Below are 13,610 nucleotides of genomic sequence, written 5' to 3' on the forward strand. Positions count from 1 at the left end.
TATTTCACAACTACAGTATTCTCTCCAATTAACGGACACTCTGAAAGGCGGACACCTCTGATTAGCGAACAAATATTTCTTCCCCCGATCGTTTTCTGGTCAAAGTCTCATAAAAAACTTTCTAAAAAGCAGACACTTAATTAGCGGACAACTTGCTTTTGGTCCGATAGTGTCCGCTAATTGGAGAGAATACTGTAGATCCACGGACCAGTTTAGGTCCCACCTTAGTTTGCTTTTAAGCTATATATTTTTAACTGCCAACTTTAAATCAAAGAATTAGTAATAATAGTGAAAAGGGGTAGGTTGTAGCTCTTCAATCATAAAGCATTTTGCGCGTTATAACCGCCTGGATCTGTCGAAAGCATTCTACTTTTTGACTACTCTAATGTTTTCAATATTTTCTCTTTGCATCAGTCAGTAGCAAGGATTAATTTAAGGTGCAGTGATGACCAATTTGTGCAGTGATGAATCGAAAATGTGCAGTGATGAATTGAAAAATGTGCAGTGATGAATTTAAAAATGTGCAGTGATGAATTACTTCACTTCAGAAATACTCCAAATTTTACTGATTTGGAAGTTTTTAGAATAAAGCCAAATGAATACAAACTATAATCAAGTGTCAAATGAGATAACAGAATCAATCTACATGTGAAACTCAACTAAAACCAGCTTTAACAAAAAAAATAATATACAGTTAATCACAAACGCACTTCATAATGCAAAAAGTGTTTTTAAGAAAATAGAAATAATACTGAAAAAGAAATAGATAAAAAGAATAGTGCAATAAATCCTGTTATTGCTAAGATTCCAAGGACTAAGCCAAGGTCTGTGGGGTCTTGTAAAGTAATTATGTGAATTATCTCAAGACTGGAATTAATCAAATGTAATAAAAGCATGCTCTGAAAAAAAACAAAATGTTTAAAATGATTGCAAGAAAAAACTGCTAGAAATATTCTGAAATATATTTTAAGATAATTAAAGGGGCGTGGTCACAAAATTTTCTGCTCGCTCTACTCGCAGGTACGCTTCTTCTTTCTGATTATCCTAAGGCCTCCGACAACCTGGGATTTCTTGCATTGCATGGCCAAAAAGACCCAATGCCACTACCACCATCAAATGACGGCCTGTTTCTCTTCTTTTGTATGAAATACAATACGCCACAATAATTGGAGTGAATACCATATCTATCTTTGTTTTAAATTTGGATAAGAATTTTCTTGGCTTGGGTATCCATAAAGCTAACCAGGTATAGTTTTGAAAGATTAATAGCAGTTACAGATTTGTATTATATAAACAAACTTCATATTTCATAAAAAGTATGTAATATACATTAAGGCTCTGTTTTGGACAGTTCTTAGAACATTGAAATATGTAACATGATTAGAGATCAAGTCTCTAAAAACAGCATTTTATGAAAAGAAACAGCTAGAAGCAGTTGATTTGCCTTAAAGGATCAATCAATAACAATTCAAACACAGTAATCACATTCCACTCCATTTCCCCCATTCACAAAGAAATACTTTATTGACTCCATAGGGTGGAAATGTAGAAAAAATTTCCTGTTATCAGGTTTGCTACTCTTTTGGCCAGGTTTGATATGTTCTGGTAAGATTTATACATAATCAGTAGCAGCTGTAGTTAGGCCAAATAACACTGAAAACGTCGCTGAAAACAATGTAAACATTGTTGGTCCGTCCAAAAGAGGTCCAGTCAAAACTTAGCCACACCCTTAGCCACACCCTATTGGCCCCAAAAATCTGCGTTTTACGCTGTTTTGTGCAGTGATGAAAATTCCTTAAATTAATGCCTGGTCAGTAGGATGAGGTCCTGCCTTGACTTTTATACCTTTTTTAACTCCTGGCAATTTATTTCCCAATGGGAGACTTTTCATGTTATTGGAAACCGCCAACATGCTATCCAAATTAACATCAGTGTCCACAAAAGCTGTCAACCTTCCTCTGGCCATGAAAATCTTACTATAAAACTTTCCTCATTTTAATGGGTTTAAGACGAGCGTGGTCAAAAAACGGGGTACACTGCCAGTCTCGATCTCCTCTCCTAATAACTCTGTTTTTCAAACTTTTACTAGAAATTTGTAGCTTATTTCAATTATAAATAATTTTAGAAACCGATGTGAAGTAAAATTTGTATATCGATTACTAAAAAAATCATATAATTCAATTTAGGAACCAATGCATAGAAAAGGTAATTGTTTCAAAATTGTTTCAAGGTAGATAAAATAGAAAGATTCTATTGACGTGATAATGTGCAAAATGCATTTTATTAAGTCGGTTTTGTTAGGGAAAGACCTGGGAGCCTAACAAGAGAAAAGAAGTTGTAACAGGACCTGTGAGAGCGAGGCCGGGCCCCAAGGCAATCAGCACGTGTAGGGCCCTTGCTCGACAAAAAAACAGATTCCAGAATATGACAATTGATATTAGATTCTATAATTACGGCCCCCAGAATGGGCCCGGCTACCCCCTTCTGTCGGCGGTCGTGAGTGTGAGTGGTATTAGGAAGAGAGGGGGTAAGGTCAAATTTGTTGATTTTAGCTTTGATTGAAGGCAATTTATAAGAGTCTGGCTGGGCAGCAGGAAGAAGGTAGGGATTGCGGTGGACCATAATTTTCTGGGGAATTTGAAGACTGCAACAAGGAAGAAGAAATTCATTTTTCGTTTCCTTTTAAGAATCCTGGGTAAATAAAGGTTCAACAACAGAAAGAAATTTCTTCCAACTTCGTTCCCCATGGGCCTGGTAGGATTGAGGAATACAAATACAAATACAATGAATCTTGGCTTCAAAAACCAGTGACAAAGGTGAAAGCAAAATGGAAAGCACTTTATGCTAATGATTAGAATAACTCGCATCAGTAACACCTAATGTATTCAAGCTGGAACTGTTATTCGAGTCTGCTCATCAAATTCACCTTTAAGTCACCGAAGCAGCTGCTTACAACGCTTAAAGCCGTATCATAGGTTTTGTAATTGCTGATTTGAAACAAGACAAGAATGCCCTCCGGTACAGCCTTTTATCAAAGTGAAGCGGTTGTGGGCCTAAATTTTTTGACGGAGGTTTGTCTTGCAATTCATTGTCTATACTACCTACCATTTAATTATTTTACTACCATTGCAGATGGAAGAATTGATTTAAACCCTGACTTATCTTCTATGGCCCCAGGAGGAGCGGTTAATGTAAATGGCAGTGACAATGAATATGTTTGTGTTTAAAAGTTAATGCACCTGTTAGTCAGACTCGTAGTTGATGAAAACATGGTCTGAAAAGAAAACATGCAATTACTATAAGACCTTGAATTAGCCTTTTGGGGGCATATTAACTAGAGACGTTTTTAAATGACATTTTCTAAAAGCCACGACGCAAAAAGCTTTTTATAGCATTTTGAATTTTTCAAAGTTAGTTTGAAAAAAATCTGTTATTTAAGTGTTTCATTGCCCTTTGAATATGTTGTTTATCATGGACTAAATAAATTCATTGTCAAATGACAGGACAGGGTGGGGCTTTTTCGAGGGTTTTAGAGGCAAAATAATAACCTTTAACTCCATAAAGGTTGCTTTACAACTAAAATTGGGAAAACCAAGGAGAAGCTGACAATGTGTTTACTAATTATTTCAATAATTACTTAAAAAATGGTCTATTCATTATTGCTAAAACTTACAAAATTAAAAGGGTTATAGTGTCGTTTCCATGACATGCATATAACTTCTCGATTTTTTTAACAATTTTTCGTATTCTTTTAATTTCTTCCGTGTATACATATCTATGTCGCTCCCAGCTTCAACAAGAAAGATTGCGCATCTAAACTTCGATCTTCTTAAGGCAAATTCAAAGGCAGGGAATCCATCACTATCAGGTGCATTCAAATCACAACCATTTAAAGTTAACATCATGACCTTGTCGATATTCCCCTCGCTTGCAGCTGCGTGTAATTCATACGGCTTATATTCTTGAAGATTAGCTGTGTCAAAGGTTACCCTTCTGCAACGATGCCTGTCACTACCCGACCACCTGTCACAAGTACCTGTCACGGACCTATGTATCAGCTGATGATTTCCTAACGAAGCACTTGAATTAGAGCTGCTCGATATGTTACTTAAAGTAGAATTGGCTCGTTTTTTACTGTGTCGAGTGCTATTTTGGTTATAAGGTAGCGGCACACGGACCTTGGCAGAATTCGTGTCATCTGATAGGCTGCTAAAGTGCTCTTCGCTTGAGTCGCTTCTAGTGCCTAGGTTTTCACGCTCCTTTTCGAAGAAAGAAAAGGATTTTGGTCTCGTGCTTAGCAAGAGCTGATGATACGTTTGGCGAAGATATCGGACAGTTTCTACAACTGCAGGTAGAATTCTTGGATCAGCTGTTGTAGTGTTCACCATACTGCTGAAAGACTCTGGATCTGTAGGCTGCTCATCATCCACAAAGTAATTACGAGAGGTAGACGGATGAAGAGAAGTAGTAAAACCTCTGTCTTTATCTTCAGCAAAAGCTCCGTTGTGGCTGCAAGGCTTGCTTGAAGCAGAGCCCTTCCAAACCGTATTTCGTTTTGAACGGTCCTTTTGACCAACCGATTGATAGCTAATTTCACCGCAAAGTTCTCGTATTTTTTGTATATACTGATCTTTCGTGAGTTCTCCTTGCCCCCTATTAGCATACAAACACGTGTCTTTTTTGCTTCTGTCAGAAAACAGTTTAGCCATTTCTAAACCTCGTGTTTCTCAGTTCCGTTTAAACGTCGCTTCATTCACATTATCTACCACTTTCGCAGCATTGCCAAATAAATTTAAATTTCAGAGCTAACATATGTTTCATACGTACTTCCTGTTTGCTTTAGAAAATAATGTCTTCTCTGCAGACCTTTTGTACGTCTTTGTCGATATTTCTCCCTGCTTTTCCACGAATCGAATAATTGTTTTCGTTTCACATTCCTTTGTAATACACCATTCATTGGTCTTGGCTACAATGTCTGCTTTTTCCTCTCATAGACGTTCAGCTTCCTAGTTCATTTGTGACGCACACAACACTTTTGTTGTCTTGTCTCTCTGATCCGTTATTCTCACCTCCAAGTTCCATCTGCGAATCCTGACATCCCCCACAAACTCAGCATGAATAGATAAATCCTTTATGCTTCTCGTGACTTTCAAACATCCGATATAACATGCACAGGCACTTTTTAATGACACATTTATCTGTACGATTTTCCGGTGCCTTTTCACACTTAATTCCTTGTATTAACAGCTTAACAGAAAATTGGAATCTTGAAACTTGTTTCTTGCTGGAATATTGTGGTAGCGTGCTGGCAATTTTGACGATCTCCAACAATAATTTCAAAAATCACTTTCGATGCAAATTCCTTCATCTCACAAAACTTCCTCTTGCGTTACACAAACAACCGAATGATGACGTAAGAATTTCTTTTTATTTGCGTTATTCAAAAAGTCTACAACTGATAGGGCCGGCGCCACTGATCCTAAATAAAAATGTAGGGGCCACCAATGTAAAGATAGTTACTTTACTTTTTCCCTCGCTAGCTCAAAACTGTGGCAAACATTTTGCTGATGTTGTTGTTGATGTTGGTTCAATGTATATGCCTCCCCTGTGGCGCGGGCCCTGGATAAAGTTACGTTTAGATCCCCATCAATTTACTTCACTCTCTTGCAACATATTTTCCTTAAAATTCGAATGTATTCCGAAAGCTTCAGGAAAGTTAGACGTGGAATGAACTTTCTAAAAACGAATTTTGGCATATAAGAAATGAAATGTATATGCCTCCCCTGTGGCGCGGGCCCCTTGAAAATCAGCATTGCTGAAGGGCTACCCTCCTTAAACATTTGAAATGAAAAAAAATGAAATGAAGAAAGACTCTGTACGGTTTTAGGAACTGAAAATAGAAACGGATGGGTGAACATGGATTGCCTAGTTTAAAGGTTTACCATCAACGGCTCAGATATAAACGATTGGGTTTCTGCGAGCGGCGCAGGGGAGACAGCAAGATAGAGAACTTGACAGCATTTGACACAATCCAAAATATGACAGCAAGAATGAGAATTTGGTCATTCTTTGGCATTAACAATATTACTGACCCTAACGTCCTCAGTCATTACATTCCTGGCAGGGGAGGTGGGCTTCTAGTTAACTTTTGCGACTGAAAATAGCCAGGTTTATTGTGGAAAATTCTATGTAACCCAAGTTGGTTCCGATACTGCACTCTGCAGCACAAAATGGCCTATTCAGCTTCAGGAAAATTCTTGTCTGTTTTTATCAGGGCCTAATTCAGAAATGGGACTGATACTTGAGCACCAATAGCACTCACCTTTATCCGCTCCTGCGTATGTTATGAGAGCCACTGCAAGTGCTTTGGTAATAAAGCTGTTTCACGCATTCTATATCATGAATAAACCTGAAGGTAATTCTTACCACCAGAAAGGGCAGTTCCCCCTTTTCCATCCTCTATTGTATGGCTCTTTGCATATTTCGTTTAATTTTATAAACCCTCAGCACGCAGTTATTCTAAAAATATTGCTTAATCAAATTAAATTTGAAGCTGATTTCCTAAACATCCCATGGTCGTTCTACAGTTTGAGAAACTGGGTGGGTGCAAAATTTCAAAACAAAATTACTATTTGTTGGAATAGAGGTAACGATTTGGGGCCTGGTAATGGGATTGGGTAATAGGCTGCAGTAAAAGGAAGACTTGCAGTAAAAGTATCTTACGAGTATTATATTGGCCCATATTAGCTTCAAGGCATTATGTTTAGATGTGTGGGGTAGGAGATTTTCCTTGCATCTGATTGATGATTACAGTATCTATTTCCATTAGTCGTAGTTCGATATACACACTGAATGGTAATACGTGTTTACCTGCAGAAAAACGTTTACACTCTTTTTTTATAAGAACAATTTTATAAGAACACGAGCCTCAATATTGGTTAAAAGTTAAGAACGAATTAAGAACAATCCAGCCTCAGATTTTCGAAAAAATTAAGAACAATCAGCCTGAACTCAAATTCACTAGTTCTTATAAAAAAGAGGGTAAAATGTAGAAATAAATTTTTCACTTGGATCTCTAAGCTGGTGACTTCACCTTTGAATGACAGAACGAGAAGCTACATTTGATTAAAAAATGAGTGGGGGATTCTCACCTTCCCACTTTCTGTTTGATTCAGCTTAGCAACATCTTAATTTTATGGGTTAAGTTTTCTGAATAGAGCTGAAATCGGGACAGCATTTGCCTCCTTTTTTTGAAACATAAAACGAGGTGCAAGGATGGTTCAGCGATAAGGTTCGCGGACTGCAGATCCAAAGAGCCGGGACTTGATACCCTGTTTACCAGAGTCCTTATTATTTAGTTACAGAAAAATAGTAAGAAACTAGTCACAGAAAATTTTTCGAGCAACCACAGCTGTCTGCAATACTTTATCCCCGGATTTACGTTGCTCTGGTACCCAGGGTAGTATTAGACTACGCCTCTAAGTCTAACAGTTTGTGAGTCAACGAAAAACTTCATATCCAATCCGTCTCAAAAGTTCAATATAAAGAATATAGAAACGCTAAGAATAACAATGATAGCAAAGCACTCACGACCTTTAGCTTGCTTGCTTTAGTGTTGGCGACTTGTGGCGTCTCTGAATTAAACACTTCGAATGGCAACAGGACAACAGCGATGTCTTTCAAGCGACACACGCTTTGACTTTCTATCATCGGGAAACGGCGGCCACGATTCTTTTGGCAAGGCGGGAACGCCCACAGTGAAAAGCCTCCTACTCTCTTTTATACCCTTTCTAAAATACAGCTAGCCAATAAGAAACAGAACATGATAACAGCCAATTAAATACTAGAACAGAACAATAGTTAAAAAAGCCTAAAAGTTAATAAAACGATGTTCACGCTGATACCCACGTGAACCAGCACGTGAAACAAGTTCGACATTCGTACCGTAACAGTAGGGAAGGGTTCGAGTCCTTGACATGACCAAACTTTCACCTAGAGTGAGGGGAGTGGCCAGCTCTCTGCATGCCAGAAATTGGAATCACGAAGTGTGGCTACATCGAGAAGAAGGACAAGAGACTGCTTGATAAGTTAACCTTTCAGTGTCCTATAAACTACCTTCGGATGCTACAATCACGGAAAAAATTGTTGACACAAAATGCAAATTTTCCAATTTATATTTGCGTTGCTCATGTAAAATCGAATCCCCTCCTTTGCCCACGAATCAATGTTGGATTTGTAGTTCTATCATTTCTCCTTTGAAATCATGCACTCAAGATTGAATTTGGGGAGGGGGAAAAGTTTTTTTTCAAATTAAAGAGATAATATCAACTTTCCTTGAAAAGTCTCAACTATTTTTGTCCGGGATTCAGGCAACGCGCAGCCATTGGGCTAGCAGGGGCTACAGCCCCCCTCCCACTTTTTGCAATAAAATATTATAAAATGTTTAGAAAATTTTCTCTAATGCAACTCTGGAAAGTTTATCCTAACGGATCCTTAGTTGTAGCAGTTTGTCTTGGCTGGGAACCCATTTTTGTTCATTCTCTTGGTGGCTTATCTTGTTAAATCTATTTTTATAGTAATTGAATTCTTCTCTGAATTGGATTGTTTATAAAAATTAAGTGGAGAGAAGCAAGCATTTTCTGATGTTCTAGAGGGCGTGTCCTCAAAAATTCTCGGTCACGCCCTTTTCAGCAAATGGTGCCCGGTGCCTACCGGGATTGTAGGAGTAATCAAATGCATGATAAAAAACATAAATACTGAAAACCCTGGCCATAAAGATCTAGTCGGGTCAAAGTATGCTACGTACCAGGAAACAAGGAGATCCATTTCTTTAACAGTAACTTTTTAGTCAGAATATCATCTTGCTACTATTTCTGTTTATTTTCGGCGTATCGTTCATTGTCTTCTATCTCCCTCGCTGAAAGTATAATTTAGGAGTCATTCGAGCGGTTTCGCTACCGTGGCCTTTAAACACCACCTTATTCGCATAGACCCTAGCGGAGCCTAGCCTTTCCTTTTTTCCAACTCACCACTCGTCCTATCATGTTGCCCACGCGTTACTGTTTATAACACTGACCACACTGGTGTCATATGCATTTTCTCCTCTTTTTTACATATTTATGGCATTAAAAAATTGATCTTTATGTTCCTTTATCTTTATGTTGCAAACTCTGAACACATTTCAAGTAATGAAAGTTAAGCTCACTTCTTTCAGTGAGAAAATCTTATTCGTTTGTCTTTCAAGGCCGACTTTCTTATAAAATCAGTTGAGGAATTTCACGACCATGGCTCAATTTCGTGTCAGAGAAGTTTGTGAAAGTTTATATAGCACGCTGTTGTTCTGTCAGTAAGGTTTTGTTTTTGTTGTGGTGACTGACCAGTTTCTTGGGGAGAAATCACAGACGCATCACGCCCATACCTGAGGTATTTATCAATTATCACTATCCAGTGGCGAGGGAGGTTCTTGTACTTGATTGGTTAGTCTTGTGTTTTCACGTCGGGATTCAAATCCGCACATCAAGTCTGTTCACAGGTTTGAAAATCGCCCGTTGAAGGTGTCGCTACGTCTAGTTCCGGTGATACAGCAACCAAGTAAAGAAGGATACAGGAATATTTGGCTCTACAAACAAATTCCCATTGATAATCGACGCGTTATTCAAATGAAATAGGGCATAATTACACGTCAAACAGTTGGAATTGATCTCTGTTTGCCAATGCTGTCACTTTGGATAGCTAAGTGGTTTCCCTCCGGCCTACCTGTCAAGAACAGAAAATTTAGACAGACAAACACGAGCTTGAAGGCATCATACGGAAGGCTACAGATGCAGCCTCTTTCTTTAAAGAACTGAACATTCACCGAGGTGGATTCTATATTACTGCTCCTGGAAATTGTATTGTTGTTGGTGTCAGTTAACCCACATTTCTCTTACTTGAGTATTTATCGCTCTGCCATGGAAGAGGCAGCTGGTTTAGAGAGACAGTCACGAATTTTTAAGCCAACAATCCTTTTTTACAACCATTCAGACGATCGAATGTCAAAACATAAAACCATTGAGGGGCCTACACAGTTACCAGTTTGGAAAAAGTTTCCACTGAACAGCCAACAACTAAATCCATGGCTTCAAGCATCAGCATCCCATCCGGTTATTCCAGAGATGATTACCTCCACGAAGAGAGTCCCGTGCCCTCTGGGGTGCACTCAGGTGAACTATTCTAATCAAGGGGTCGCTGTGTCACAACAGGATTTTATGGAAACTGACGCAGGTAGCAAAGGAATACTCCCAAGCCTTAGTTCTCCTCAGGACGGATTGTCATCTCGAATTTTATCAGGGCTAGATAAGGAAAGAATGTCACAAAGCATCAATAAATTGTTCTCTAACGTTGACTCTAGGGAGGCGTTTGATAGAAGCAGTTGTGCCCAGTCTCAAATGTTTTTTGATTCAAAAAATGGAACAAATATTAGGAAAAACGTTTTCTTGTCCTCAGATAACTCTGAATGCATTACTCAAAAACATTTTGTTGAGGAAAGCAGAAAACATACGGGTAAAAAAAGATACAACTGTCCATTTTGTGCTGTAACTTGTAGTAACATGGGTCAGCTTAGGGGACACCTTCGCTGCCATACTGGAGAGCGACCATTCATCTGCAGTTTTAAAGGATGTTCCAGGAAATTTGCACGAAACGAGGAGCTGACACGTCACAAAAGGATCCACTCTGGGGTCCGACCATTTACCTGCGGGTCTTGCAAGAAATCGTTTGGAAGGAAGGACCATTTGCAGAAGCACGAAAAGACTCATTTGAACCCAAATGAGAAGAAAGTCTATGCTTGTCCTGTTTGTAAACAAGGTTACAGTAGGTCTGATGCACTTGCAAGACATAAAGTGACCGCTCATTCGGACCAAAATTGCAGGACGCAAAAGTAATATTTATAGGACGTCTTCTAAACTACGATGGGATAGGTGTTTAAAGGCTTTTTCAGTTATTTATTTTGGTAATGGATGATGCTTGGATAAAGCTATAGTGAATCCTTGAGCAGGGGAGACACAAAATGTGCCGTAAAAGAGCAAAACATAAGTTAAGATGTCGTGGACACCACCCTGTTTATTGGCTTGTGCCCTTATTTTTCCCCTACCCCGAATGGTGGTGCCAGGACTAATTACCCCCCATATTAGTCAAGACATGGTCAGCATAATTTCTCTGAAAACTGATAAAAATGTATAAGGTAGGAGTAGGAGATATTTTCACAAAATTCCTCTAAGTGAAATACACCAGGTATAAGTAAAATAAAACACTAAGATAAGGCAATAAGGGTAACGGGTGTGGTCTCATGGCTCACACCCATTATCACTCTGCAGTCGCTGCCACCCCACTCCCCTTGATCTGAACGCATCAGAAATTTGATCTTGGAGATTAATGGGGGTCGTTTTTACTTTGCTCGCTGGTGGCAGGGGCATGCCTTGAGAATTGTGCGCAAGCTATTGCTTTGTTACCCCCCTCCCCTTTGGCTGCCCAATTTAGTCGCTTAAAACGTAATCTGGTTTTTGTGACAGCCTTAATCACAGATGTTTAGCCTTGCATGCTTCAACAGGTTGAGCAGAAAGTTTGTATGTCGAACACTTCATGATTCACGTCTTTAGAAAAGAAGTTTTTCTTTTCACTTTATCCAAAAACCCTTACAACACAACCTGTTTATAGAATAAAAATTAGAGGAAAATACTTGACTCGTTTTGTTTGGTGTGTTACAGTTGAAATTAATGCTTTTAAGAATGAAGGTATAACATTGAAAAAACCACAACATCCCTTTCTGTAACGGGTTGGTGAGCAAGTGAATGAATGTTTTTACATCTCTTTATCACCCCTGGCTGAAATGAGAAATTCTACCCTGGCTGAGTAAGAAAAGGGTCATCACGTCTCTCTCGCCATGACGACTATGGAATCCCTTGCAGAATTTTCAGGCAGCCTTTCCACTAGCCCGGACTAAAACAAGACCGGGTTAAAAGTTGTCCTTTTTTAAAATGAGTCAATGGAAACGGCATTTTTCTTCGACCTGTTTTTAATCCATTTTTGATCGTTACCACTAAACTGGGTTAAAATGTATTCAGGGTGAAAGGTTGTAAGAGAAATCAGTATTTGCATCAATAATCCTTCAATTTCCATCGTTGTGCGCCATCTCAATTCTTAACGTTGCTGTTGTTGCAAGTGGGTCAGAAGTTTTCCAGGTTTTGGCGTTTCCGTTAACTCGCAGGTGGGTCAAAAGATACACGGGTTAAAACTGACCCACTCTGAGACCCGTTTTCAAACTTATCCGTTTTTTAAGTGGGTTAGGGGAAACGCGACGTAGAAACGGATAACTTTTAATCCGTTTTTGTTTTAACCCGGGCTAGTGGAAAGGCTGCCTCAGTTGAATGCTTCTCGAACGTTTACCAACACTGGCTATTTATAGCTACCTTTCCCAGCGCACAATTGGTAATTACATTTACTGTTGAAAAATGTATCACCTGATTATGACATGTAAACACAGTAGATTTTTGTCGTTTTTAGCTTGCATTGGAAAAGCATTGAAATATAAGCCTCGCTGTCATTCTTAATTAATTCTTAGATTTCACCGATACAAAGCCCTAAAATCCATATTTTTATGAAATGCATTCTTATAAAAAGTGATTACTGCCTCCAACTGCCTCTCGTCAAACTTCTGAACCTTTATCAAGAAAATAGTTGAATCCAGGGTTCTCCTTTAATCATTGAATTTACATACAACATCGCTCTGAAACTTTTACCTATATACATGAATATAACTTAACGGCAATCGGCAGATACAAAAGTGGCATATGTCATCTCTCAATCAATATTGGCCAATTAATGAACGTGTGAGTAGAATCACACACACTGATTGGTCAATTTTTTTATTGAAAGCCCCTTTCATATATGTCGGCTGCCTTATGAGATTACCGTTTACGAGTCTTAATAGTGCTTGATGTCATATACACAGAACTGTACACGCTTAAAGCTGCAACTCAGAACCAGGGTTGCCAGATTCGCCTTTTTATTGCCTGAAAAATTTCTTTTTGGCCTACTACTTAAATCTGGCCTTTAAACATTATGAGGTCATCATTTTGTTTAATATAAACTTTAATAGTCTAAGTAAAAAAATAAATTATGAATTGAAAGAACAATACTGCTCGGTGTAAACTCGAATGTCAAATATTATCAGCTAACCTAACGATTATCAGCAAAGGATTTTTTTGAAGGAGAAAGTTTTTCAGTTTCTTGCTTGAGCCTGGAAATTACCTATAAGGCTCACGCATGGAAATATATACTGCACTTTGTGGTGTGTATTTTTGGGGAATTTTTTAATGTGGCCTTTTTATTTGCATTTTGACCTGAATTTGTCCTTCTTTAGTAAATTTCATCTGGCAACCCTGCTCAGAATCGTCGTTTTTCGATAACGGGAGAAGAAAAGTGTGCCTCAAGCTGGGTTCCTTCTATTTCTTACGACAAGAAGGCAAATGATAGGTCGATTTTTTAATAAAGTAAACACAGTTCCTTGACGATCGTTTGGAAAAAATGATGATCCAAACTCTGTTATCAAGAAAAAGAAACCAATTAATGAG

The 13,610-nt window shown here is 38.5% G+C and overlaps 2 protein-coding genes across 2 annotated transcripts; one reads left to right on the plus strand and one right to left on the minus strand.

The window, feature by feature from the left end:
* Window positions 1-2,679: 2,679 nt before the first annotated feature.
* LOC148958561 (uncharacterized) lies at window positions 2,680-8,598 on the minus strand. The gene has a single exon (XM_089112366.1). The coding sequence runs from the start codon at window positions 4,707-4,709 to the stop codon at window positions 3,687-3,689; it is 1,023 nt and encodes a 340-aa protein (XP_088968492.1). The 5' UTR covers window positions 4,710-8,598; the 3' UTR covers window positions 2,680-3,686.
* A 136-nt stretch (window positions 8,599-8,734) lies between these two features.
* LOC135695818 (uncharacterized) lies at window positions 8,735-13,481 on the plus strand. The gene has a single exon (XM_065215000.2). The coding sequence runs from the start codon at window positions 9,951-9,953 to the stop codon at window positions 10,920-10,922; it is 972 nt and encodes a 323-aa protein (XP_065071072.2). The 5' UTR covers window positions 8,735-9,950; the 3' UTR covers window positions 10,923-13,481.
* Window positions 13,482-13,610: the final 129 nt, after the last annotated feature.

Source organism: Rhopilema esculentum, chromosome 14 (genome assembly GCF_057945365.1).
Source record: "Rhopilema esculentum isolate cy_ngs chromosome 14, ASM5794536v1, whole genome shotgun sequence".
Classification (NCBI taxonomy): domain Eukaryota; kingdom Metazoa; phylum Cnidaria; class Scyphozoa; order Rhizostomeae; family Rhizostomatidae; genus Rhopilema; species Rhopilema esculentum.